The following is a 27,503-nucleotide window of genomic DNA, read 5'->3' as shown; positions in this document are numbered from 1 at the left end:
TCCTTCCTCCGGGTCTCCTTTTCCTTTTCACCCCTGCATCATCCCTTTCAAAACATTTAAAAAAATAAGGGTTTCTGTTGCTGTGGGATTTGTTGGAGGTTATCTCCACAGCACTTTCCGCTGTCTCTCCATCTCTCTCTCTCTCTCTCTCTCTGATATCAGACAAACACTACAGAAACTTGGCCGGTGAATTTGGGAGGAGGGATATCGGTGGAGGAACTGGAGGCCTGGAGGACACGACAGCTTCCAAACACCTCCTCCACACCTCCAACCTGAATCTGTGCCTATCACCCCTGCTGGATGGCATGCCCTGGCGCGTCCTGGTGTCAAAACATGTCTTATCAGGTGGTGTTCAAGAGAGAAGACGCCACCAGCTGGGTGTGTGATGAATAGAGGATGCGCAGAAGAGCAGAAGTGAAGCGATGGAGGAAAGTTGTTTTGCGAGATAATGAAAATCCTGATGCCAAAACGAATACATCAAACATCATACCTTTGATTGATTTTGGGCTCTACAGTGATCTCATCTTGAATGCCTGTCAGCTGTCTCTCTTTTTCTGATGTCTTTGAGATTTTTTTGGTTTTTGCTAACATATCTTGCTTGACTCCTGTGTGCCTCCCTGGTGTCAGTAAAGGTAAATATACTGTAGGCTATATGTCTGTAAACTCAATGACAATGTCTACAGATCACTGACTGTCCAGTTTGTCGTACATAACACGCGTTGTCGTATCACCTGGTTTTGCAGTTTTACCCTTTAAAAGCAGCAATAGCAGACTGTTTGGCTGCTCTGTGAGGTTCAGGGTTGTAACATGAGAAAAAGTTACATCAACAAAATACAGAATTCAGTTTGCTGATTTCCACCCAGCTCTGATCTGAGCACACGTCTAATCAGCCAGAGGTGAGACTAGCATGCGCTAATTGAAAACACCTTTGCAGGTTATACAAGCAGCAACACACAAGCAGAGGTGGCTGCAGCTAGCACAAATTAATGAAATGCAAAATAGCACCAGGTAAGGTAAAACAAAAACAAAAAACTAAAACAGTCCAAATTTAACTGCAAACACATACCTCTCATTTCCTGCCTAAATCCAATTCTGGTCTCTGCAAAAACTCAACTTCCTCTTGTACTTCTCTCGGCACATTTCACATACACATAACCACGAGTCAACCTCCGCCATGCTACATATTAGCTGAACACAATCGCTACTGATCAAGGCCTCTTCTATGGCAGCTACTCTGAAACAATGCTAAACATCTGGGCTGTCAGTCAGAATTAAAATCAAACAAGTTACCAGTGATTTCCAATAGTTTTTACTGGAACAGGCTACAGATCATTTAAGGTGGGTGACCTACATTCTACTTACAGCTGTACAAAAGCTGAATAAAGATGTTTTTGGGGAGGTCTAGGAGTAATTAATGGCTATGTCATGGTTGTAGGGCAGTAAAGGTGATGATGAAAGGAGAGAAAAATGAAATAAAGTGAAGACTGATGGGGCAGCTTTGGGGTTTGGGAACAATACGTTGTAATAATCCTCAGATCATGAGGAGGACTGAGCTTTAAGGAAGATCTTTGTGTTCAGTTGTTGATTCCTTAATGATCTGAAAAGACAAGACACCAGAGTTAAAAATAGAAAAGTAGCAAATCCCAAGTGAGTTTTTACTGCATATGACATCAGGTGTGTTGAGCGACAGTGAATGAGTGTGAAAACCTACTGAAGGGTTCAACATTGCCCTCCAGAGGGACTGAGTGAGAGGTGCAATGTGCAGATTGGCCCGCTTCAGTGTGTGTGAGTTGAACTGTGCTGTTTTTAAAAAGCACATACCTCCCCATCTCTGGTCTCAACCGTTCGAACCAGGATTCTCCTCTTCACGTGCGCCTCCGGGGTTTTAGTCTCCAGGTTAGTATCTAACAGATGAAAGTGCAGTCCCAAGAAATACAAGTTCATTATCCTCTTGTTCGATGATGTCTTAGTAAGCCATCAGGTACTGTTACACACAGTTAACACAGTATATTTAAAGGATGGGGACATAAGAGTGACCGCCCCTAAAACAATTACAAATCCATCAAGGAATGTCAGAATAGTTCAGAAGGAAGACGGCCCACTGAGAGTCAGTTTCCTGTATCTGTGTCAGGTGGGTCTCGCCACTGCCCCGCCCCTTTTAGAGACTAGCAGCAGGTCCTGAGTCTATTAACTCCAATAGGAGCAGTGAACATGAACACAGATTATGACCGATTATTTCGCTTCATAGTCACCCAAAAGAATATTAGACCCATTTTTCCCATCACATTTCATACTGACCTCTAAACTGTAGGTTGGAAAAGCTCTGAACTGGAATGGTGATCCTGGATGAAGAAGAAGGAAGAGTATTTCCTATCATTACTTGTTTACATTTGTTGATTGGGTCAAACCCAACAGTCTGCCGAGCTCTGGCTCACCTGCTCTCCTCTCCCTCCAGCAGCTTCCTGTAGGTGGCGATCTCGATGTCCAGGGCCAGCTTGACGTTGAGAAGGTCCTGGTACTCCTGCAGGTGTCTCGCCATCTCTTCCTTCAGAGCGTGGATGTCCTCCTCCAGATGGTTCACTGTATCCTGGTAACCAGAAGTCTCCATGGCGAAGCGGTCCTCCATCTCCCGGAGCTGGCGTTCCAGAGACTCGTTCTCGAAGAGAAGAGACAAGGCCGAGTAATGAACACCAACGTCTAATGTAGCAGACTGAGGCTTTATTTTAATGTTCGACACTGATGTCTGACTTCACTGTAATTTTGTGGAGTCAAAACATGAGCAAGTATCATCCTAACACGCTGTGTTTTCTGAGGTTAAGTCTACTTACTGTCCCCCTGAGAGCCTCAAGATCGCAGGTCACCCCTTGGAGCTGACGCCGGTACTCATTGGCCTCCTGTTTGGCTTGGCGCAGGGCTTCTGTGTTTCGATTGGCTGCATCTGTCAGGTCAGCAAACTGCGTACAAAAGGCAAATAGTCCAAAAAGCCTGTAAGCGTCTCCTCAAAATATTTTTTACTCTAATTCTCCTTTTCCCACACTTCATGAAAGGCATATCTTTGAGTCTTCTGACCTTGGATCGGTACCAGTCCTCCGTCTCTTGCATGTTTGAGGAGGCCATGGTTTCATATTGGACCCTGATGTCCCTCAGAGCACCAGTCAGGTCTGGTTTGGATACATCCAGGTCAACATGCACCTGTTGGGTCATGATCTGCTCCTGTATCTCACGCAGCTCCTGAGAGGGGGAAAGGAAGAGGAAGAAGTGAAGAAAGGCTCCAATGAGGTGGTTACACGTGGTTAAAGGTAAAGGTAGTGATAGTTAAAGTTGATTGAGAATGCTTTTTATTTCAATTTTATTCTTACCTCATCATGAGTCTTCTTCAGGAAGTTTATCTCTTCCTGCAGGGCATCGATCTTCCTCTCCAACTGGATCCGATTGAGAGCCGCCTCGTCCACATCCTATGCGAAGAATGAGGCACACAGAGGAATGAGGGTGGACAGTCAGACATAATGAATTTAGAAAGGAATTCAAAAGGAAATATCAGCCGAATTACCTGTCTGTAGGCAATCAGATTGTTTTCTGCATCCTGTCGGAGGCCAATCTCATCTTGCAACCTATAGGTCGCAAAAGAAGAGCTTGAAATAAAGTGCTTCACAGGTGATCGTGGACGATGTTGATTGAAAACCACACAAAACAAACTGCTTATTTTCCTGCTGTCGTTCAAGAAAAATCTGTTTAACACTGTGCTGCAGTTTATGTAGCATAATTATTTGCATGTTAACAAATGTCAACAACTCTTTGTTCTGTTGAAGCAGTACCTTAATCATTTTCAATTCTCAATTAACAGGAAAACACATCATGTATCATTAATGACACATTTCTTTTGGATATTTTCAAAGAACAAAAATCCATCAAATATCGTTTTTGATCTCATGCCTGTCAGTATTGTTTTGTCTGTCAGTAAAAGAGAAACAAACATACAGTTTTCTGCAATTCAAACGAGACATTCCTGCATATTAACAGTCAAACTGTGGAAACTAAAAAAACATTTCAAGCATTTTACTGTGAGCTTCAGGGCTGCTCCTCGTGCTTCAGGAGACGACGGGGGCTCAGCTGAAAGGGCAGCTTCTGCATCGTTACACATTCACTCCAATCTAACAGCCAGAGGCCTTTCCCACGGGATGGAGCTCACACACACACACACACACACACTCCACACCGCAATCCATCTGAGGCTTGGAAACATAAATGCCCAGACTTTGGGTAACATCTGTATAGCTTCATGCAGGGTTTGCTGAATGGTATCACAAAAGTGACCTTTCACCTTCTCAGCCACGGCCATCACTATTCACTCTGCCTTCTTTCAGGGGACCGGCAGCTGCGTAGTAATCAGAGTGCAGAGAGGAGTCGGCTTTTCCAACCTCAAGGACATTAAATCACTTATTGTCCGTACTAAATTAAATCATAGATTCATGCCACATATGCTCCATAGATAAAAAATAAACTGGATTTGCGACTGCAGTGAATCGGTGTTTTGGAGTAACTGGACGAGAGAACATCTGCCTGGCTGTCTGCTTCCTTTGTGGAAGGCTGCCATTGTGTTTGCCTCATTCCTCCGCACTCACTCAATGGCGACGAGGGGTTCAGTCAGGATCAAGTTTGTAAAGAGGGATCCAGGAGTAACGCTCGGTCAGAGCTCAGGGGTCTGCGTTCCAATGAATCAGAGATCAACCAAATCTATGCAACAAACATGTCTTATTTTGTTTTGAGAGACCTCAGATCTAAGCACACTGAATTTATTTTTCTACCGTCCTGGTATTTTACAAAATCCCAGAGCAACAACAGCATCAACATTAAAACAGAGCGAAGTTGACCAAAAGCGGTGCTACTTTGAACCAAAAAGATGCATAGAAGAGGAAAACAAAACAAAAATGTCTTGCACACTCTACAGGAGATGAAACAGAAATACAGAGAGTAAAACCCCAGATATAGACACAAAGCAGGAAGGAGTTTGGTACGCATTCCCTCCTGTTACATGGCATTTTTATTAGTTTTATTAGTTAATCTAAATTTTAAACCTAGCGCCTTATGAACATGTTTTAATGTTTTAAATACATATTTCTATTGTCCACAAAGCTGTGCAGGACTTTTTTCTTCATTTATACTGTATATTAGGCATTGAGCTGATCTCCAAACTTTCAGTACATTTTTGAAGTTCCAAATTTAACTTAAATGTATTGTCATCATCAGAAAGTACAAGCAAGAATGCAAAACAAGTGGTGTGCAACAGTCAGTCACGTTAAGAAAATAAGACATATCAAGGTGGTGCTAGTGTGTTCCACCCACATGAGTCCCGCCCTGCTTCCTCCTACCTCTGCTTGAGCATGTTCAGATCTGCAGCCAGGTTGTCCTTCTCTATCTCCTGCCGAGCTTTGCCGGTAGTGAGACCGTCCACCTGTCTGCGCAGCTCTCTCAGCTCCTCCTGGTAGATGTCCCCCAGGCGGCTGGGCTCCTTCACCTTCAGCTGGTTCAGCTCCCCCACCAGCACCTTGTTCTGCTGCTCCAAAAGGCGCACCTTCTCTATGAAGCTGGCGAAGCGGTCATTCAGGCCCATCATCTCAATCTTCTCGTTGGTGCGTGTCTCCTTGTAGTGGGCCTTCATCAGGGAGTCAGCTGGGAAGTCCAGCCGGTCCACGGCGCTCCCCAAGGAGATCCGGGACATCGGGCTGGAGTAGGTGACGTTGCGAGGGGTGCCATGCCAGGAGATGCGGTTGGAAGAATTTCGGACACCTATGCTGCCCGAGCCCTGAGGCCCAAAACGCTTCCTGTACGAGGACTGGGCTCTGTGACTATCCATGGTGTGGAATGAAGCTCACTCAGGGCACAAACAAGGTTTTTATAGAGGCAGGCGAAGCCCCCCCCCAAGTCCAAAGCAGAGGCCACAGGGTGAGGCAGAGAGAAAGGAGGGTGGCAGGCAGTGAATGGGACAAAAAGGGAGAGCGAAGGGGTGGTTTACATGACACTCAAAGAGCTGTGTGCCAGGGATTGTCTGTGCTCGTCCACTCAACTACAAATGTTTCTTGGCTTTCTCCCTCTCTCCCCCCACCCAGGCCTGTGACTCACTCACTCTCTTTCTCTCTCTCTTACTTTCACCCTTTTCTCTCTTTCTATCTGTTCCAGCTTAATGAAAAGGAATTTGTGTGACAGGGTCTGGTCACCAATTCAACCTGACCACACATGCGCTCTCACAAAAACAGAAAGCTTGATGGAACAAAGGGGCGGAGCTGCTGGGAAGAGATCTTCACACTCTAATCAGAGAAAGCAACAACAGAATCACAGTTCAGATCAATTAGGAATCATGGGAGGCAGAGTGAAATATTAAATGTTTTGTTGTGTTGCACAATGTCCAACAAATAAGCCTGCGGGATTTTGTGGAATTACACCTCCACTAAGGAGACAAACAACATGTAGGAGGACAGAACCTGAAAGCTTTTTTTCTCTCCTCCTTGGATCACAGTTTATTACATAACAAGGACATAACAACCTACAATTATTCCCTAAACACATGCTGACTCTAATGGGGAAAAGTTATCATGGAATTAGATTTGTCTTTGATTAAAGTGACAATTTTCCATATAACTTTGTGCTCTTATCTCAGTTTTCTTCCCACTTTGTTAACCATTAAAATTAGCTTTTAATTGTAGCTGTTATTTTATTCGGTCAGGTGCCCAAAACTAATACTTTACATGCACCTTGTTGAGGGATAGTAATCCACTATGATTATCACAAATGTTACAAAATAAGAACTCGTAGCTGTTGAAATTAAACAACCCAAATGACGGACCGGTGAGTATTGCAAAAGTGAATTTTGTGCTATGAAATGTTTTTTAAATATCAATAATATGTTGTTCGGTAAAGAATTTTGTACACAAAATGAAGCATGTGCCACTTCGCACCAATACATATATATAGTGTGTATCAAAGTGTCAAAAGCACCAGAGCCAACGACCTGGAACACATGGATGAATGTAATGTGTCCATGTTCTTGCTACGATTTATCAGCTCAGTAACACGACAAAACAACATCACACGTAACTGTCCATCTACTGTTGGTTGACCATCATGCTGCAGGAGCACAAGCACACTCTTATTATTGCATGGGTAGTTTGTAGCCGAGGACTCTGGGGTGTTCACTACGGTCGGGTTATTAGACGTCCTGTTGGACTCCAAAGACAGATGGATGGCCGGGACGTGGAGTAGTGGGAGGGAAGGAGGGATAAAGGGAGGGATAAAGGGAGGGAGGGAGAACCCCAGAGGGACTAACAGAGGCTGCGTTTCAAAACCATTTTCACCCATTACCTTGACAACCGCAGGGCCGGCTACCTCAGGACACTTCAGCTGATCTTTTTATTGGATTTGTGGAGATTGTGACGGACCGTTTGTTCTCCTTCTTCAAGTGTACATGCCTGAAGACAAGAAGAATTAAAACACTCGAGTCCTTTGACACAACACACTGTCACAGCATCTCTCATTTACTACAAATTTACAAACGTACTCACTACAAAATAGTCTAACAACCTTTTAAAGCAGCAAGAGGTTGTCAGGCAAGTGAAAATGTATCTGGAAACATCAACAAATAACACTGACAGTTAAATCATAAACATTTAGTGTAAACAGAAATATAAAACTGTATTTATTTCCTTTGATAAGATTAATTAAAGCGTATTATCTTTCCCTAGCTCATTTTATTTTTCAACTATTTCATTTTCCTATTCTTTGTCACTTATCACCACAAGAGACAGGAATGAAAGAACCCCAATGGCTGCCTGGTTGTGGGAAACAGCCGAGAAATGACAAAAACTTTACAGCACACATTTTAAAATCTTCCAGCATCAATTTAACGTGTAAGTGTTATTTGTTGTTAGGAAGACAAAACACTGATATCATCATTTAGCTGTGCCGTTGCAACAGGTAGTAAAACCACAACAGCAGTGTGACATAAAGGACTTCTTTGTTACCGGGTCATACAATCACAGAGGGTGGAAACCAGTGGGACTGGGAGACAGTGAATAAAGCACCGTACTACTCTGCTATCTGGCCGCCGAGTGTTATTGCCGTTAAGGAAGCAAAACAACAACACGGTGTCTTGAATTCCAATTGGTCTCTGTTAAAAGAGGTTAAATGAGATGGCACACTGTAAGTCTGGAGGAGATTTGTTGATTTAAAAGGCTCCATCGCGAAGGATTAATGCCGGGGTTGCATCATTAAGTTGACACTAATTGTTTCAGCTCTCTGGATGTTTTAGACAATCACTGCCGTTGCCTCAGTTCTGGTCACTGAGGTAATATGTCACGAAGATTAAACATTCACAGAGAGAGAGAGAGAGAAGAAGGGCAGTGGTGCAGACTCTTCCCTCCCTGCTGCCGGAGTCACTGAGGGCCAAGTCAAACAGCTGATTCATGTGTCCGACATGAGGAGAGCATTTCATTTGCAGGACTTACAAGGGGAAAGCAGAATCCTAATGCTGCTGGACTCAGTCTGATCTCAGGCCAAGGAAACATGGCTGCCAGCTAAGTTTAACTGCTTAACACTCAACACTTGCTTTGTGCTCTGTTTTTTTTTACACCCAGAATACTCAGTGTGAACCTCTTCTCTGGCATCCCTCACCCTCACTGATGGCCACAGACCAAATTAAATTCTGACTAACGAGCTGGAAATACTCAGCCCCACCTTCATCTCTACATCAAGGCCCTTATTTCCAGGACAGGGTGGAAATTAAAGGAGGAGTAGGCCTTAGTCCATAATCCAACATTGATTTACTGAAACACGGGATATGTTACTTACCATAAATTCCTGTTCTACATTAAACAATATAAATTTCAACCATCAGAGAGTATATAATCCTTGCAAGAGCCTGAGGATGATACAACAAACTGTAATGGATCACAGAAAAGCATGTACTTGTTAATATTGGAGAGGTGAAAACAGACAAAACAATGGAAGCAGAGAACACCCTCACAGAAAGAAATATTGATGCCAAGAAAAACTTTAAATTTGGAGCGAAAAGCAAACAGATGCAAGTCTGGGATCCAGCAGTGAAACGATCAGCGCTGTTCTGCGAAGGAAATGATTTAACTACGTAATTCCTGCACATCCTTGTGTGCCAAAATGGAAGAAATATTCAAATATTTTACTTAACTAAATGAAGCAATACCACAACAGAAACATACTTTTACTTAAATGACATAAAAACATGAATATTGTATAATTCTACAAATATTAATATAAAATTAGCCGTTTATATCTACGAAGGGGGCGGGTCCTTTTCACAAAGCCGGCCGACATTGTTTCTACAGTAGCCCAGAACAACAAACCTCACGCCTGTAGATAAGGCTATTCCCTTTTTCATGTTTTCGTGTCGGCCACCGTAGTTCTCCTACCCCCTCTTGCAGGCACATGGGGGAAGTTTCAGTTGGTTGCTATCTGCAACCTCACCACTAGATGTTGCCAAATACTAGATACTCACCTGAGACTTTGTGGGTATTTGGTCTCAAAAAACAAGTGGAACAAAATTAAAATGGTGACCTGATGGTGGTGCTAGAGAAAACGTTAAATGATCACCAAAGAGATTACTGTCCATCCTGTAAGGAGGGGATGTCAAATATTATGGCAATCCATCCAATAAATGTCATACCAAGCAAAAGGGAAGCAGAGGGGGACACAAATATACACAATGGCCTTGAATGTTAAACAGTTTGATCTGTTCTGCCTCAATATAAGAGACATCATAAAACTGGACCATTGTGATTGTCATCCTCTAGAATGTTGAGTATATTTTATTTGACAATTCTGCTTCCCGAGAAGTCTTTTCCCAAGTAGAGTGGACATGATTCATCTGGAGAAAATACATCTCGTCATCCATGTTTGAGAAAACAAAGAGGGTTTCATGTACAATGCAGCTCCTCTATCTTTACTGTGAAAATGAACAGGAAAGTACTAAAGCAACCATATTATCAGTCTTGTGTGCTGTAAAAAAAATATAATTAACATAAAGGCAATAAAAACAAACCTGTCAAAAGCAAAGCATCTCTGCATCAAAAAGGCCCTTTGTTGGATCTGCTACATCTCACAGCCAGACACGGATGTAGAAATCTCTGCTTCCCGTGTCCGCCTCCTGTTTTCCTTCATGAGAGAAAAAAAAAAAAATAGAGGAAGAAAACAAAACGAAGGCGAGAGAGGAAAGAACGAGTGCATCAATCAAGCAGCTTCTTACTGCCAACAATGAGGTCAGTCTTTCATTTACTGGGCTCACTGAGTCTCCATGAGCCACAGCTGGCCCACACAGGCACAGACAATGACAAACACTTTTTTTCAAAACAATTTATTTGTTTTGCAGAGAGGGCAACATACTATTTCTTTCCTTACTGTAAAATAAAGTCGATACATTAGACTTTGCACTGCAAGTCCTGTCATGATACATAATATATAGATCTCTAAAAAAAAAACTACTTTGTATTCATTTGCTTACCACAGGGTCCTTTATCTCACTGTCTTTTCCTGAAAGAGGCATTATTTGCATTTGTACACATTTAAGCTGCCTTTAGCCAGTAGCAGCCCCGTTGAACGTTATCACGTTATAGCCTTAAGGCAGCAGTCAGCCCTTTGCCCAGATCATTCTCGTCTGAACCCTGGGATAAACAAAGTCGTCGTCTAGGGTTGAACAGCGAACTCTGAAATCCAGCACTGGCTCCAATCCTGCTCGTCTTTGGCTCACACATACACCCTTTAATTACATTTCAGTTACACTGAGATCACGTAAAAAATACTCCCAGCATGTTAAGCCTTGAAAGGTTTCATTCATAAGACCTCGTCAATGTGTCAAAGCAGTATATGGTCAGATGATGCAAGGTTTCCGTAACCTGTCAGGTAACACTGTCATCTAAATCTATAGCTGAGCGTGTGTGGAAAGGTGGTTTTTTTTTGGGAGCTGGAACAAGAACCAGGCAGCCAGAGTTCGTTTTCCACCCATTTATACACCCCAATTCTGTAATGTCTGCAAAACCAGCTGCTCTCAATGATTTACTTTTAAAGACACAAAGTCCTGAAAGTATCATGAGATTTGACACAGTCTAAATATAAAAAATATATTTCTATACATATATATACACACATATATATATATATATATATATATATATTTTTGTTTATAAAAATCTAATTGGGATAGACACGGGAATATAAATAAAAATGAAACAAATTTCACATTTGAAGTAAAAAAAAAAAAAGAATTTGGTAAAGAGAACAAAAACTCCAGAACATTCATTTAACATCAAAAGTGCATCTGATTTAAAGCAACGGTTTCTCAGTCAGGGATGTTCGGTCTAGACACAAATCAACAGTAAGATCTTAGGCAAAGGCGATGGAGAGCACTTCCAAATGAAGGCCCTATAAGTTTGCATTTTTAAACCATAAAAAGCATCACCTGCTTCATTTTCACATATAACTGATAACAAGTCCGTAGCATTATATTTTATCTGCCCCCTTTTTTTGCCACTTTGTGGGCTGAGAACACCTGTGACACTGAAGAGCTATAAAAGGAGGATGGCACATGGAAGGATAAGTCACATTTTGGCAAAAGGTAGAACAAGACATGGAAAAGTCAATTTAAAAGAAACATACACACTCAGCTCCTCCTGCGCAGTTACATCTCATTCTTTATGGAAGTATATTATTTGATTTAAATTCCTAGATTGTACTAAAATGCACTTATTAACGTGAATCCTTTCAATGTATTAATGGGTTAGAAGGACAGCAATAGTGACAGTGGAGGGAGTGTTTTCTTTCTGTGAAGAGTCATATCTTAAAATATGTTATTCTAGCTGCATAGCCCCAGTTAGGTTTGTGCCTCTCATGCATTACAATCACTTTCAAGTAACAGAGCTAAGCTTTAGTTTCTCTGAAAAATAAACAGCCAGCAACTCATTGCTGCTATGAAGGCATTTCAAAAGTCCTTAAAAACTATATATACTCTAAAATAATTGCTGCTCTATTTAAATAAAAAAAAATATATATATCTTTTAACCCTTTTCTTAAGTTGTGACTGTATTTTGCATCCAAGCAGCTGGGAATGACGTACGCCCTTGCTCTTTTTGTACAACAAAAGAAAAATATGAAAATATCAATATAGTCAAAAAGTTTCCCAAGCTGTTTCCAAATTCAAACAAAGATGGTTGTCGGAAATGACATATATCTTTGCATAATTTATGCAACAAAAACCAAAGGAATTGGTATCAGTTATGTTTGTCTACAGTTAACACTTTCTTTTTGCACAGAAGACGAAACCTTTTCACATCCAGATGATTGGAAGTGTATTCTGAGCAGTAAGTGTTGTCAAACATCCTTCAGGGTTTTTCAAAGATCACCAAGTAATTCTTTTTCAGGGAAACTAGTTTGCCAATGTGACTTGAATGTAACCGCAATACATAAGAGACACAAACTGGTGCAAGTACACGCCGTGCATCGTGGTCGATTGAGGGTCCTGTTTATTCATTTCTACCACTAAAATGACTAAACCGTGTTAAATTGATGTCTTAATTCTGAAGGGCTTAAATCAAAACATGCCTCGGTCTGTTCAATATTGGTGCAGCTAAACATTATTCTTCCACTAAACACCAGCTACTCTACGCACATCGCTCCATCTGTGTTTCATCCAACCTACGCAGACATTCAAAGAGTTTTCCTCGTTTAGAACGAGACAGAGACAAAGTGGAGAAAAAAGAGAACAATCCTGTCCAATTAAAACTGTTGAGCACACAGTGGTGTGCTGTAGCTTACAAACGGTGCTCAGCTGAATGTTTCAAACACTGTGGGGCTTCCTGGCATTTCTCAGAGAATGCCAACACAGGAGAGGGTGCACAATGAAGACACAACAGGTGCATGGCTTGAAGGACGCTGCCTTCAGAGTGCATCGTTTGAAGTGTGTGCATACGAAAGGATCCGCACTTAATCCACTTAATCTGTGTTTTGTTTCCCCCGTGTGGTCACTCTTGTAAGTGCAAGGCATTGATGACCGCTGTTGACAAACCGTCTTGTTATTTGGATTTATGTGGAGGAGCGTCTTGAGCTCCGGCAGTGGCTCGGTGAGTTTAACACTGATTTCTAGATCAGTTCCACATCCAGATTTCCTGCCATGGACTGGGTGTCGAGGAAGCTACAGACACTGCTGAGGCCGTAACTCTGTGGTTGAAGTTCAGAAACCAGGCAGGCTTCAGCACAGAATCTGGGAGAAGGGATGTCTGAGCAGCTCCTCGGCACTGGGCCTGTGTTTGGCCTCCACAAAAATGCAGCTTATGAAGTCCCGTGCCTGGTCGGAGGTGTGCGAGGGCAGCAGCGGGTTGGTGGGCTGGGTGGCGATCTTGAATATGGCCGCCATGGCCTCGTATTCAGCCCACGGAGGCTTTTCTGTCAGCATCTCTACCACCGTACAACCAAGGCTCCTGTCAAACAAGTGCGTGATTTATTTTTGCTTTACTTTCATCATGCAGTGGAGTCACATAACATGCTGAAACAAATACCACGTATTAGCAGCTCGATACTGAAGCTTTACAGGAATGTTTTGAGTGGAAACATGCTGGCTGCAGAGGGCCTCCTCCACCTATTTGGGAGGTACAAGCCCTCCTGGGAGCATTACTCCCTCTCCAACCCGGCCTAAGAACCTGGAACATACCAGCCTCTGTTACGACCTGTCTGACTGGCCTTCAGCCAATCACATCACTCGACTGGTAGGTCACCACCCAATCAGATTGCATGATGGAATGTTGTTCTGGGATCAGACTCCTCACTTTATTAAAAACCTTTCCTTTTAGGAGGACAGAGATTGTGCCACTGGATCCTACTCAATATCATCTTGCTGAATGATGGTATTTCTACCGAGTCCTCACATGAAAATAACCTGAATTCAAACTAAACGATTCTTACTAAAAGATGCATTTCCATCAAATTGTTGCTTGTACCAAGCAATAATTTATCAACTAATAATTTAGCTCAAGCGTGACATCTATCCCTGAAGACCTTTTCTTGAGAAAGAGGGATGAAACTTTAAACTACACTGCTGTGTGTCTTACCAGACATCGGCCTTCCTGCCGTAGCCCTCGCCACTGATCACCTCCGGGCTCATCCAGTAGGGGGTGCCAGTCACAGAGCGGATGCCGGTTCCAGACATGCAGATGGTCTGCAGCCTCTTGCTGGCACCGAAGTCCCCGAGCTTCACGTTGCCCGCCGAATCCCGCAGGATGTTGGCACCTGAGTTGACATGAAGCGTGTAAATATTTCAACTCACCAATGACCTTCCACATGCTGTGAAAACCCCAAACATCTCTATATATTTAAACAGTGAACAGTGTAATGCTCAAGCCTCTGCGGTTGAACAGGACTACCTTTGATGTCCCTGTGTACGATCATGTTGCTGTGCAGATAGGACATGCCCTCCAGGATCTGTCTCGTGTACTTCCGGGTCACGTTTTCTGTCAGCGCCCCGTAGGCCTTCAGCTGGTCTTTGACTGAACCCTGATAGAGAAAAAAACCACATGTGCTTCACACAACAGCACACAGACCACCAATCTACCGCATCACCGAAGGTCTGAGCCCAGAACAGAGGGAGTAAAGTTAAAGTTATCTGGCACCTGAAAGATTTGTGTTATGCATTCAAAGTACGGGCAATGTAATGTAAAGGGCCTTTAGTCCCAGAAAGGAACTCAAATAAAAAAGATTGCATTTGTGCTGGCATTTTCACCGCATCTGAAGAACTTCTTCAGTGATAAAGGATCACTGTCTCTTTATCTCCTTTGTTTCTTAGACTTAATAAGAAGTTGGCTGCACAACTACGGCCCAGATTCCAAACTGAAACAAGGTTACTGAGGTCATAATTTAGTTCCTGAGTTCCTAAAAAGGTTCCCAGGCTATATAAAAGTATTAAACCTAAATTCAGGGGAAGTGATAGAGGAAACATGCCCACCCATACTTCTGAATTACATTACATTACAGTCATTTAGCAGACGCTTTCATCCAAAGCGACTTACAATTTAGATTCTACCTACACACAGCTATGGGAGCACTTTTGGGGTTAAGTGTCTTGCTCAAGGACACATCGACATGCGACTAGCAGAGCCGGGGATCGAACCGCCGATCCTCTGATTGAAGGATGGCCCTGCTCTCCACTTAGCCACAGTCGCCAATGAATACTTCCTAAATCACCAACTTTATAGCAAATCAAAATGTTAAGTCACGAGAACTGATTGCTGTACTTTGTTTGCTCTCCTCGTGTCTTTTTTTTAATGCTCTTATGTGACTGATCACAAAGACTGAGGTTATGGAATTGAAGCTGTGACGTTGAAAGTTGCTGGGGACTCACCCCCGGCATGTACTCCATGAAAATAGTGAGAGTCTTCTCATTGTGGTCCCTCAGACAGCCGTAATACTGAACAATACGCTCGTGATGCAGATTCTTCAGCAACTGGATTTCACACTCCAAAGCGCTGACCTCCTGTGCGGATAACAAAGAGAAGCAGAGAAATCACACACTGAACATTCAAACAACAACCGCTCAGACATTAAACATAAAAGCTGTCCTTTCTGAACAATGCGTCTCTGTTGATTTACTGTTTTCACATGTAAACAAAATGCATTTTGTGGACACGGCGGAGCCACTGAGGCTCCGACATATCTGTTACCACTGATGACAAACAAACGTGACTATAAACACAGCGATTTATGGCTGCATGTGAAGTCTGCCAAAAGTGAAACCTAAAAGCATGGAGTAAATTAACGCCGACAGAACAGTTCCCCAAAAGGAGTTCCTGTGTTTACTTCGGAGAAGGAGGCCACGACATAGCGGGAGACAGTGGGCAGTAAAAATAATCCCCGAGTCCCAGTTTAATAGAAACAAGTGATACACAACTGCTACAGGCTGGGGGAGGGGTGCAAAGAGGTGATGGGAGGCCAAGGCAATCCCCCCTCACTGCCACCGCTCCCCCCCACAACACTCGGCTTCTTTCAGACACAGGAAGTGACAGTGCGTGTTTTCTCTGTGGAAGACAGGAAAAGACATTGAAATGGCAAAGAAGGGGGGGGGGGGGTTGAGGGAGGAAAGAAAACCTCTTCAATACATTCCACTTCTTGAGTTGTTTATTAATGATTTTGTTTATGTGGCAAAGGATGAAATAAAGTGTGTGTGGCTTAACACGTGACCTCAGAACACGGAACTTAAGTAGCGGATTGATTAATCAAATGCTGAGTAATGCTAATTCTCTGCGTTCCAGCACGATGAAGTGATTAACATGCACAACATATGAGGTCATTCTTGGCGGTTTTACAGTTGGGCAGTAGTGCAGAGTTGCAGATTTGTTATTAATCAACACACTATGGTTTGGTTTTTCAAAAGACTGTAACGTCAACATCCATGACTGATATAAGTCAAGAGGAAATGACACTATTTCCTGACAAAAACAGCAGACTAATTAATGTGCACCAAGAAGTAGCGACATGTCAGGAAAGCAGACTTTTCTTTTTTTCACAACTAAAGCGCTAACAAGAGGTTGCATGTCCATAAGCAACTGTGGAAATGTTCTGAACAGTACCAACAAGAGAAAATAGGAGAGCACAAGAAAAGTTGATGTAATCTCACCTTGCTGGTCTCAGGACTCTCAGGATCAAACTGGACCTGCTTGGCAGCCAGTTCCCTCCCAGTATCCACATCGTAACACAGGTAAACCCGACCAAACGCTCCCTGGCCCAGAAGCTTCCCCCGCCGCCACGTCATCGGAGCACTGGGGGCTGAGAAAAAAACACAAAAAACAGCAATTCACATGGTACAGTTTACAAAAGGAATCAATTTTCACTTTGATTTTACCACCCAGGGGGTTTAGAAGCAGATTTTACGAACCCACCTTTAAAATAATGTTGCCGAGGTTTTTTCATCCTGCTAAAAGTAAATTCTGGTGAAACCCAGTAAAACCTTTATTACAAGATACAAGCATCTGTACCGGCCCTTGAACCCTGCGCAGTGTATCCGTTATTTATATCTCTTTAGAATTCAAGTCATCCTAAAAAGCGTATTTTCAAAAGGACATGTTTAGAGTTATTGTAGATCAACACTCACACTTATGCGCGACAGAACGATCTTGGGGACGGAGCCTGCCGTGAGCGTCGACCAGCTGCCAGCTGCCCACGCTATCCTCGCTGCCATTGAGCGACCGGCGCGACGGCACCAGAGTGAACAGGTTCCCCTGGGGGCGACGGATCCGGGGGAACGTCCGACGGCCTGGAGGGGGGGGGGGGGGGGGGGGGGGGGGTGGGCAGGAAAAAGGCGGGCTGAGGTTAAATGTCACATGACGAACAGGAGAGATTAAGGAAGGAAATAGAAGAAGTGAGATTATGAGAAATAAGTCACATAGTTGATAAGATACGGATCGTCTTACCTTCACTGTGGTCCTTATGATGCAGGGAGACATGGTACCTACGAGGGAAGGTGCCTCCTTTCCCTGCTACCCTGTCATACATATGGTTTTCCCTGTCTGAAATATCCAAAGGTCAAAGGTCAGCAGGGTTACTCTGTAATTCAAACAGACTAGTATTTGATGTTTTTGGTTGATATGCATTGTTTAGTTTGTTGTAAACCCAAACTTTAATGCATCTCTCACAACTTGCAGCCAGTCTATAGAAACATTCCACCACGGCGTCCATGATGGTTTAAAGGAAGCTGATAAGAGGCTGTCACAATGCTTTAGCCCGTAAGATGTGGGACATGGACGAGGTTGTTAGAAGGAGCTGGTCTTGTAGCTGCTCTCACCTGAGCACTCCTGGCGATTATCAGGGTAACTCTTGGCTCTGTGCATGCGAGACTTCCTCAGTGAAGGGCTGTTGAAAGAGAAGGAAGGAAGAAGAGTGAGAGATGTTGAGATACTTCATGTAGGTGTTTACATAAAACAGGTTGCAGTTTTTTGTTTTTTTTTGTTATTTAGCAAACACCAATCATGGAAATGCAACAGAAATATAATCTAACAGTGAGTTTCTGTCGGGCAGACTTTACTCCTCACCTGTCTGAGTTGCTGTCCAGAGACTGGCAGCTTCCAGAGACTGAGTTTTCTGCACTGCTCCAGGGATCCAGCACCTGTCAGGGGAAAATGGAAAATAAGCGGTGTGTATGCACGTCTTCTTTGTGTACACACAGTTCAGAAAGAAAAATCCATCCAAAAACAGAATTTATGTTTGAAAACTTTGGGAGCATGAGCCCATTTCTTTCCTTTTTTATAGAACGGCTACGCTGGCAATGTGTAGTTGGACAACTCTCAGAACTTACTGATGTTAAAGCTTTTATTTCTTAGCACTTACCGTTCCTAAAAGATACTTTAATGACGTCACAAAGACTTCCATTAATGAGCAAAACAATTCAGAGATCAGAAAAGGTCTTGATTCGAACTTCAAGAACTAGTTTATTTATGTGATCAAATCTCAATAGTCATGAACAAACACATCATACGATTTTTGTACTTTAAGGTGGGTTTTCCCCATTACTAGTGAAGCAATGACTCACACACTGATCGCTGGTCTCAGGGATGAACTCCCCCTCACTGTTTATGCTGGTGTATGAACCTTGGCGGGCGATCCTCTGCTGGCGTTCGGGCACGTAACCAGGAGGCGGCGAGCTACGCCCCGTGTTCTGAGAACCTGGGATTAGACAGAAGTTATGAGCATAAAAGAAACATCAGACATGTGAGGAATAACAATAAAAAAAACAGGCCTGAGGACATCAGTTGTCATGATAATATTGTTGGAAAAAATTCTTTCCATATTTCTCTTTAAAATGGCCCTGTTCATCTATATTGACATTTATTGTTTATTTCCCATTGAGCATAGGCAGCACAAAATCAAACATGCATTAGTTCAGACCACCACATCAGTGAAGTAACCTTTGTGACACTGTTGTCATGACTGTCAAAATAAATAACAATATTAGGTAACGACACGCACAAAGAAAGAAGAAAAAACAAATCAAAGTGCTGAATGCTTCCATAATAACTTAGAGAATCAACGGCAGAGAGCGGGCTTTAACATTCATGGCCCTCCTGCAGCCACTTCATCCTAAACCAGGCCACTGGTCCGCCACACTAATAGCATTCTGTAATCTGATTGGCTGCTGTCCAGCAGGCATCGTCTAGTGATGGTGAACAGGAAAAGGAAGTGGAGCCATTGCTAAAAGGGGAAGCCAAAGAAAGATCAGCCACAGAGAGAGAGCGAGCGAGAGAGAACTCGACAGAAGGTAGTAAAAAAGAAGTGGCGACAGCACGACGACGTGACAGCTACCCGTGACAGAAGATTAACAAAACGTTAAGCTTCTGAGAAAAATACAAAGTCTAAATGTCCTCCTTTGAATCAGTGTGTGAACCATTTTGTTACGGATAAGACTATAGAGAAGTTTGAATGACAGTTGAAGATATGTACCAGTAGACAGGTGGCGCCCCCTGGACTCGGAGGATTGGTACGCCGCGCTAACGTCTCCAGTGGACTGGGAGGACTTAATCCTCACCTGCTTACACGGAATGTGGTGGGAGGGGGAGGAGGCCTGCAGTTGGAACAAGGAAGGGAAGACAAGGTTAAAAGAAGGCTTTACCCGCACACTTAAACAACCGCTTCATGTCAGCAACCCAGCTAGTGTAATGTAAATGTAATGAGGAACTTTGATTTTGCACAACACTGCTGTACGGTGAAGAAATGGCAGTTGTGCAATGGTACGCTGCGAACGCACGCCCAATATGTTCGTGTCCGTGTGCGTCTCACATTGCTGTGCTCCTGAGTGAGCAGCAGGATCCTGATGCTCTTCATGTTGGAGCTTCGGTCCAGCAGGTCGATCGCCGTGTCCAGGTCATCCTGATCTCGCAGAGGGATGGACAACTACGAGGATACAAAAATCAATAATATATATATATATATATATATATATATATATATATGAACAAACGCATATCAAGATTCACAAGCATGCAAAAGGCCAATTTGTCCATTAGACGGCTGATAAAACGTGAATCAGCTACTTCTGTCGATGATCGATGCATCACTCACCTCATTGTTCATATAATGCAGGTCTAGCTGCTGGCCAAAGACAGTCGTGACTTTCTGCTGGACTTCCTCGAACTGCACAGGCCGTCCAAACACCAGAATCCTACACGTAAAGAAAGCAAAGCAATCACCCAGAGACGGACAGATTATGAAAGGATCTGTACCGGCTGCTGAGGGAAACTGCTTTTGACTCTCATTCACATTTGTGCAAGCAAAACACACACACAAGCGGCTGTTTGTAGTGCGTGCAGATTCCTCTAAGTACACCTTTGCATATTTGTGGTGTGCGCTGGCAGCCACAGGCTAACCACCATCTTTTCCTCCTCCGTTCTCCAGCTCACATACCAGTCTCTGAAATAAGTGCTGCTGTGGAGTCTGAGATGTGCTCTTTCTCTTGAACTGGAACATGTGAACAGCATGCCTGAGTGAATGTGTTTACGTCTCTGTGCGAGTGCTCTCTCTCTCTCTCACTTGTGTAGAGAGATGTATACATGTACGCATGTAAATTGCCTACACAGACGCAACACTGCATGAAAAAAAACAAAAAAGGCCAAAAAAGAAAACTCACCTCCGCTCTCCTGAGAACTCAAACTTTATCCTGACATCGTCCTGAGAGCAAACAGAAACAGGAAGGTCAAAGCCGACAGAAGGAGGTTATCAAAGTGCAGTTAGAAAGGCTGTGCTGATAACTAAAAGGTATACGTAAAGATGAAAAAGACTTGCACATGCACTGCCTTCACTTATTGGCCTTACACAAAGATTGTTCGCTGGTAAAACATGTCATTCTGTACTTCCTCAATTGCTACATCATTTGTGAAAAAACCCACTTCCACAACTTAAGTTATTGAGCATGGGCAAATGGTGGAGACTGTCCTTCCCAGGGGGACAATCTGTGGTTTTAAGCAAACACTACATTGCACACGAGTTGTCTGCTTTGGCTATTCTCTGTGGCTGCAGGTCGCTGCGGTAAAAAGCCAGGGTGGGTGGGCGACTGGTCACACAGGCAGAATGTATTCATAGAGAAGAAGTTGAAAATAACTGGATTTCATACATTTGTGGGAGGCTATCTTGGTAATATGTCTCTCATTATGCTAAATTAGCTAACTGGGTGGCCGAGGTAAAATACTAAGAAACAAGAATATACTTGCATGGGTGAGATCCAATTACAGGTTTTTTTTATTACAGCGGTGGTCCAAAATTAGAATTTTATGGTCGATTGAAGAAAAACACTATTTTGTTCGAATCCAAGGCCCTCCTGACTTCTAAATTTAGGGTAATTCATGCTGAACAGTAAATACTGTTAACTGCTTAATTTTGGAGCAAATATCAGCTTTAGTGTTTAGTTTTTCCCCACAGTGATGCAACTGTGTGCAAATGGATAGTGAGGATTCATGCATGGGACCAAGATGTTCGAGCTACAGCTCACAGTGAGATCTAAGGCTATTGGATTGTAACTCCGAATTCCGACTTATAATAACAAATAACATTTCCACTATTTCTGGGTGTAAATCCCGGTTTGCGAGGACGACTTTGTACCAGCCTAAAGCTTCTCAACCATCTCCTAAGATGTTAAGATGTACAGCTATACCGCACCTGTCTGTTGGCCTGGGCCGGCGTCTTGGGTTTGCTGCTGTCGTACGACAACACAGGCTGGCGGCGAGTCATCTGGAGGGCGACCAGGTCTTTCATTATAGAGTGGAGAGCCTGCCTCTCATCTGAAACGTATAGCGGGTTGGGAAAAATACACAATTAAGAGTGCGGATTTCATAATGAATGGCCTCGGTGTGCGTGTGTATGACAGAAAAAAAGAGCGAATTGAGCCCTTTGCACTTCGTTCTGCACTAAAAGGTGTGTGCAGAATATTAATCAGGCATTTTTAACTACATCCATATTGAGACTATCCTGTGGCAGGGTATTAGAGGCAGGCAAGGACTGCAGGGTTTTTGATATGCCTATTCCCATGTTTGATCTCAGGGCAAGCTCTGCCTTGGCTGGACTAGCTCGCGAAGAGAAAATATTCTCCTTGTGTAGCTTGGACAGACATCACACAGCCCCGAGCAGCGGAGAGAACCAGACCCCCATCTACATAACGCCGAAAACCAATCCTTCATTCGACAGCGTCTGGAGAAGCAGCTCGCACAGAGCTTGGCCTCAGGGATGGTGTTTGTTGCGAGTGTGTGTGTGTGTGTGTGTGTCTGTTTTTATCTCATGCTGTGAGGAAGCCATGCACTGAATGTCTGGCTAACATCAGAATTTAGAGGACTTACTCATCGTGGCGACGTTTGCGTACGCGGCCTACAAACCAGTCTTCAGAAACTTGTCCGTGTTGTGCCAACCCACCCACAGCCTGTAGTGATAAACACAGAAATCAATTAGTTAAAAAGAGAAAGCGCGGCACTGTTTCTGCTCGTATTACTTTGCTTGGAGACAGAGCAGAAGGATGTGAGTCATAGAGTCAGACAGGAGATGACACAGGACAAAAGGTTATTAGCCAGTCTAACAAAACTTGTCAGTATGCAAGTATAAGTACCTCGGCCAATAAAACATCACCTCGGTGGTAAACAGTACTGAGATGACAAAGTGGCTGCACCGCACTCTAATTATATATGGTATCAAAAAAATTATATTACATGGTTTTAATATGACACTAATCAGAGAACCTATTATTCATGCACAGCACATAATTCCTTGCAGGCATGTAAAAAAACATGAAACCTAAGCCTGCAGAATACATAGCTAAAGCTTTGCCTGACTGAGTGAACCCTGAGTGAATGAGAAAGCGTGCAGTGTGTGTGTGTGTGTGTGTGTGTGTGTGAGAGAGAATGTGTGTTGTGTGTTTTGCCTGTGAGAAAGAAGAGACAATTGGAAACGGCTGAAATTCAAGCTGCACTGGCAGCAATCAGTCTGGCACAGTTCATACGGGAAGAATGTTTTCTACAGGGACTTTTTAAATATCTACCAGCTTTAAACTTCTTTGATTTGCATGAGCTGCAAAAAAAACAACCATAACTCCGCAGTGTTATAGCTCCCTTGTTGGTGTGAACAGGGGCAATATTATGTGCCCAGTTCAAGGCGTCAACGCCATTATAAACTGAGGCATTTCCTTCGATGGAGAGGGTTTCTTCCCAAATTTGTCCCAATAAACCATTGGATTTGAACTAATCCAACAAATGAGAACTCCACTTAGTTTTCTCAATGAAAAAGTAAAGCAATTATGACTAGAATAGATAACACAACCAAACGACAATCACTGCATCAAATGAGTTCAAATAAACCATCTCTACCAGAGATGGACAGATCAGATAGTTTTCTCTCCTGATTCCAGGACTTCAACTCAGGTAACTGCTGATACTCAATTCGATCCAATACCAGAGCCTTTCAAACTATTAAAATCAGACATAAACAAACTCTTTGGGCTCATAGTTATGCACAGTAACTTAATGCATAGGGATTGGTGTGCCACTAAGTGCTGATTTAGCGGCCCATTGTGACGAATGTAACATACATTCATAGAGAAACTGATCCGCTTCATAAGCTCTAACAATCCTTCTTAGGTTACAGCATATGTTTTGAGTGTGCCAGGATAATAACCACATGTTTGGTCTGACCATGAGCCAAAGCGTATATATATATATATATATATATATATATATATATATGGCCATATTGAGTCACTGCAAACAAGATTAGCCTCTCAGTAAATTCCCACGACTGCTCTAAGAAGTCATGGAATAGAGAGATATAAACCAGAGTCCACCGTTAACAAAGCAAGTGCTGCACCTTGAACATGTGCTTCAGCTTGCCCACAAAATATACTGCAGCAAATCCACCCATGAACATTAGATCGATCAGTAGGTGAGACCGGGATGAGCAGAGTCTGATGATGGAGCCCACAGAGGAGGTTGCAACCATCTCTGAGGGTCGATGTCTGCACAGTGGGGAAAGGCTGTCTGAGAAGAAAACATGGGCAGCATCGGTACCTGAGGGCAACTCATTGACTCTGTGGATTTCTGGGTAATAATCACCCACAGGAATGCCGGGCATGTCCGTCTGTGGTCGTCGGAGCGTTACCACGTTGCTTTCAAGCTTCCGCCGCTTTCATGTTCCCCTGCGCAACGGAGTAGTTGCCAAATACTTTTGTCCTTCAACCCCTTTGAGCTTCATGCTTGGGCCATATAAACGCCCCACTAGTTGCTCGATGTACAGTCACTTGAGGACAGCCATTATTTCCTCTCTCTCTCTCTACCCACCACATGTTCTTCAAAGAGAGCAATTAGAGGTGCCGGATCTGGAGAGAACGGCTCAACTTGAGCACTTCAAGGGGTGGTTGAAAGTCAACAACACAACAACGACCCTCTCTGTCCATTCCCTACTTCTCTTGATTTGAATTACCTCCCAGGTGGAATGTGGGGAATTCAACGGAGGAGGAGGCTGTGCTCTACCAGTCCGGTCAGCTGTGCCCCGCTTTATTTTCCTTGTATCACATTTCCAGGACTAGCAGGATTTACATGGATTCCCCCCCCCCCCCTCTCCTCTGTCTGCTTTGAGAGGTGTTTAGTCTGAGGCCGTTTTTCCCAGCCACGACTCCTGCTCTGTCTCTGGCCGGTCATGCATCTGGACTAAGTGCTTCACAGCAAAAATCTCCTGGCCCGATGTCTCTCCTGTTTCAGGTGCACGTGTGCTTTGGGTTTAGGGTAACCCACCTCATTTAAATATTGCAATCTCGACAAGTCGCTGGCACTTGCCTTGGCTGCAGTTTCCAATGCCCTTTGTAGTGTTTTAATAAACACACATACATACAGATACTTTCAAATTTACATTTCAAAAGTTCATGAAGTTCATCTGTGGTCCATATACCTGCCGGTTATACAGGTGGCAACCACAAAAACTACCGACAGCTATCTTTTGTCGTCCAGAAAAAGATGGCTGTTACAACCCATGACAGCATCACATGTGGGTTTGAGGGGAGATTAGATTGGAAGATTTGAGAATGAGTAATGAATGAAGCATTGAGCCGATGGTATTGGAACCAAGTTACCAGATATAAATGTATACCATGGTGTGATATGATGGTAACAACCACATGTATTTATGCGCTGCTTCCTCTATAAACACAAAACAATCACATGAACACATCCAACAGTTCACAATCTAGTGTTACTGTGGCACATTTATATTGATTCCCTTTTATTTAATAAGCAGATAACAGGTTTTTGTCGTCGTCTGCCTGCATTAGCAAGCTAGCTGCTTGTACTCCATCATAGACTGTTGTGTAGTACTCCATGCATGTGGAGCTGCATTCATGTAACATGGGAATAACTGTAACTGCACTTTAAAATTGGTATGTACGGATTTTAACTTGTGCAAATGTGTTTGCTCCTGTGGCGCGTGGACAAACACTGAACAACAACTACATTAAAGTTATCAATATTTCCAGATGCAGTTGTATGTTTGTATACAACAGTAAAACAGGCCTCTTCAGGTACATGCATGATTACACCTGTAATTTAGAGTCTATACGTTTTTTACACTTAACAAAAAAGGACTTTTGTGAGTCATACATTTGAGAGTCTTAAAGCAAAATACTTGTGTTGTACAGCACACATAGCGCTCTACTTGATTGCAGATGTGTATTTATTGGTGGATTAATTGTCATCATCTTTCCTCTGCTGCTCTGATTTTTTTAAGCATAGTTGCAGCATAGAGGACATTGAAGTCAAGTCCTTTGAATGGGGACAACTACAGCTTCAGCAATTTATAAACTTATTTTAAGGACTTATTACAGTAGTTTTAGACACTCTGTCTATTTGAATCTGACGACTTTGAGGCCAACAATTACATAAAGGAGTCACCTGAAATATAGGAATTCATGTTGGAAAATATATATTTTTTACGACAAGAAAACTATGTTATACTTTGTTCTTGTTACTGGGTTGCATTGAAAATACCTCACAGTACAATTTCACCCCACACGACCTGAACGCAGCACATTCCACTCAGTTTATACCTGTCACGTGCACAACCCTCACCTGTCGCCTTTGACGACCTCCGTCAGGACAAGACTTCTCCCGCGTGCAACCCAACCACGGTCACCGGTTTCTCGCGGCTGGGACGACGCAGTAGGTCCAGCCGTTGATCACGTCCCATCAGTCAAACCGACACACCGGGTAGCGCGTGAGAGGGGTCCCCATGGCGGGGCTGACCCCGCCAGGTAATTTGGTCTTTTTTTTAAATGGAAAACAAACGGATAATGTCCAGGTAGTAAAAACACATCAGACAGCTGTGAGTGTTGCAGAGACAATATTCCGATGGAGGGAAAAACAAGCCTACATCAGGCTGCTCCAGATGTGTCCCGAAGATAAACCTCTGCTCCGCTCCAGCCGCGGGTCTTTGGAAAACTTAAATTTCCAAAACATTTTCACATTCGTCACACACACTCACACGATACCAACGCGTTCAGGCTCGCATGTCGGTGACACAAAAAAACTACCAAACAAGGTGCAACAATAACCGTGTGGCCTGTATGAAATCCATTTATGAGTATGAACGATTTCCGTGATTTTGATCGCCTCTCTTCCTGCTAAGTTTGCAGATTTTCCTCCTCTGTGTTGCCAGGTTGGAGTCCAGAATAGTCCAGACTGCAGATATCTTTATTTTTGAATATAACTACGTCGCATATACCAACTTGGATATGTCCATTAACATCAGCATATATGATGCACAAAGGCCTATTAAAAAAAGTGCAATTTAATTGAGCGCAAAAACTGGCTAAAATGACGCAAGCAGAAAAAATACCCAATAAGTATAACGTTACGTTTATTATACACTTAACCTCGCAGAGCTTCTGGTTCCCACATTCATGTGAGAGCCAAACTGACTTTAATGTCTTTTCTCAGAGTCAGCGAGTTGTCGTGAGGTTTCCACAACTTTACCCCCAAAACCAAAACAAAGTAAGAAACGCTCCTAATCTTCAACCGAGGACGTCAAACTTCCTGACAGAGAAAATATCGCCACCGGAACCCGCTTCTAAGCTTCCAACAAGTGGTGAAAACTGTCCTCCACTGCCGCGTCCATGTCCTCCAAGTGCTTCACTTTGCCGTCGTCCATAAGTGTGTACTAATAACATGGGTTTATTCTCAGGGGGATGTCTGGTTATAAACTATCTAAATAAAAGCCGTGCAGTTGGCGGACGCGCGCTGTTGTTTCTGCAGGCGCGCGCACAATGTGGGGGAAGGACTAGCTGTGACGTGATTCTGTGCTGCTTTCAAAGCTGTAAGTAAAATCGTGGTTTCAAATGTGCACTTAAGCACAGGTTGTTGCCTCTTAATTGATGCAATAAACTGGTGGAGAAAGAAGTCAGATCACTCAATCACGTTCATGTTGCAGTTGGTAAA

General features: G+C 43.2%; 2 protein-coding genes across 2 annotated transcripts; both read right to left on the bottom strand.

The window, feature by feature from the left end:
* Positions 1–1,555: 1,555 nt before the first annotated feature.
* On the bottom strand, positions 1,556–5,854 carry gfap (glial fibrillary acidic protein). Its single transcript, XM_076080109.1, has 9 exons — positions 5,370–5,854; positions 3,551–3,611; positions 3,360–3,455; positions 3,070–3,231; positions 2,829–2,954; positions 2,436–2,656; positions 2,299–2,342; positions 1,822–1,904; positions 1,556–1,597 (listed from the first exon to the last, which is right to left on the bottom strand). Exons 1-9 carry the CDS (start codon positions 5,852–5,854, stop codon positions 1,556–1,558), a joined length of 1,320 nt encoding a protein of 439 aa, XP_075936224.1.
* A 2,464-nt stretch (positions 5,855–8,318) lies between these two features.
* Positions 8,319–27,305, bottom strand: map3k3 (mitogen-activated protein kinase kinase kinase 3). The gene is made up of 17 exons (XM_076085775.1): positions 26,139–27,305; positions 22,377–22,456; positions 21,703–21,824; positions 20,678–20,718; positions 20,113–20,212; positions 19,831–19,944; positions 19,495–19,615; positions 18,587–18,720; positions 18,090–18,163; positions 17,843–17,910; positions 17,472–17,567; positions 17,153–17,314; positions 16,679–16,827; positions 15,407–15,538; positions 14,433–14,562; positions 14,121–14,298; positions 8,319–13,493 (listed from the first exon to the last, which is right to left on the bottom strand). Exons 2-17 carry the CDS (start codon positions 22,378–22,380, stop codon positions 13,265–13,267), a joined length of 1,854 nt encoding a protein of 617 aa, XP_075941890.1. The 5' UTR covers positions 22,381–22,456; positions 26,139–27,305; the 3' UTR covers positions 8,319–13,264.
* Between the last annotated feature and the right edge of the window lie 198 nt (positions 27,306–27,503).

The sequence above is a fragment of the Anarhichas minor genome, unplaced genomic scaffold, assembly GCF_050575085.1.
Source record: "Anarhichas minor isolate MPS153535 unplaced genomic scaffold, ASM5057508v1 ptg000007l, whole genome shotgun sequence".
In the NCBI taxonomy this organism is placed as follows: Eukaryota; Metazoa; Chordata; class Actinopteri; order Perciformes; family Anarhichadidae; genus Anarhichas; species Anarhichas minor.
This window is presented reverse-complemented; position numbering and strand designations above follow the sequence as displayed.

What these genes read in the sequence shown, in the direction of transcription:
- gfap (XM_076080109.1), bottom strand. Translation starts at nt 5,854, where the DNA reads ATGGATAGTCACAGAGCCCAGTCCTCGTACAGGAAGCGTTTTGGGCCT. An exon ending in CTGAACATGCTCAAGCAGAG is followed by an intron (nt 3,612 to 5,369) that starts GTAGGAGGAAGC and finishes TGCGACCTATAG; the next exon opens with GTTGCAAGATGAGATTGGCC. An exon ending in AGGACTGGTACCGATCCAAG is followed by an intron (nt 2,955 to 3,069) that starts GTCAGAAGACTC and finishes TTTTGTACGCAG; the next exon opens with TTTGCTGACCTGACAGATGC.
- map3k3 (XM_076085775.1), bottom strand. An exon ending in TCGTTCTGTCGCGCATAAGT is followed by an intron (nt 16,828 to 17,152) that starts GTGAGTGTTGAT and finishes TTTTTTTCTCAG; the next exon opens with CCCCCAGTGCTCCGATGACG. An exon ending in TCATGGAGTACATGCCGGGG is followed by an intron (nt 14,563 to 15,406) that starts GTGAGTCCCCAG and finishes TTTCTCTATCAG; the next exon opens with GGTTCAGTCAAAGACCAGCT.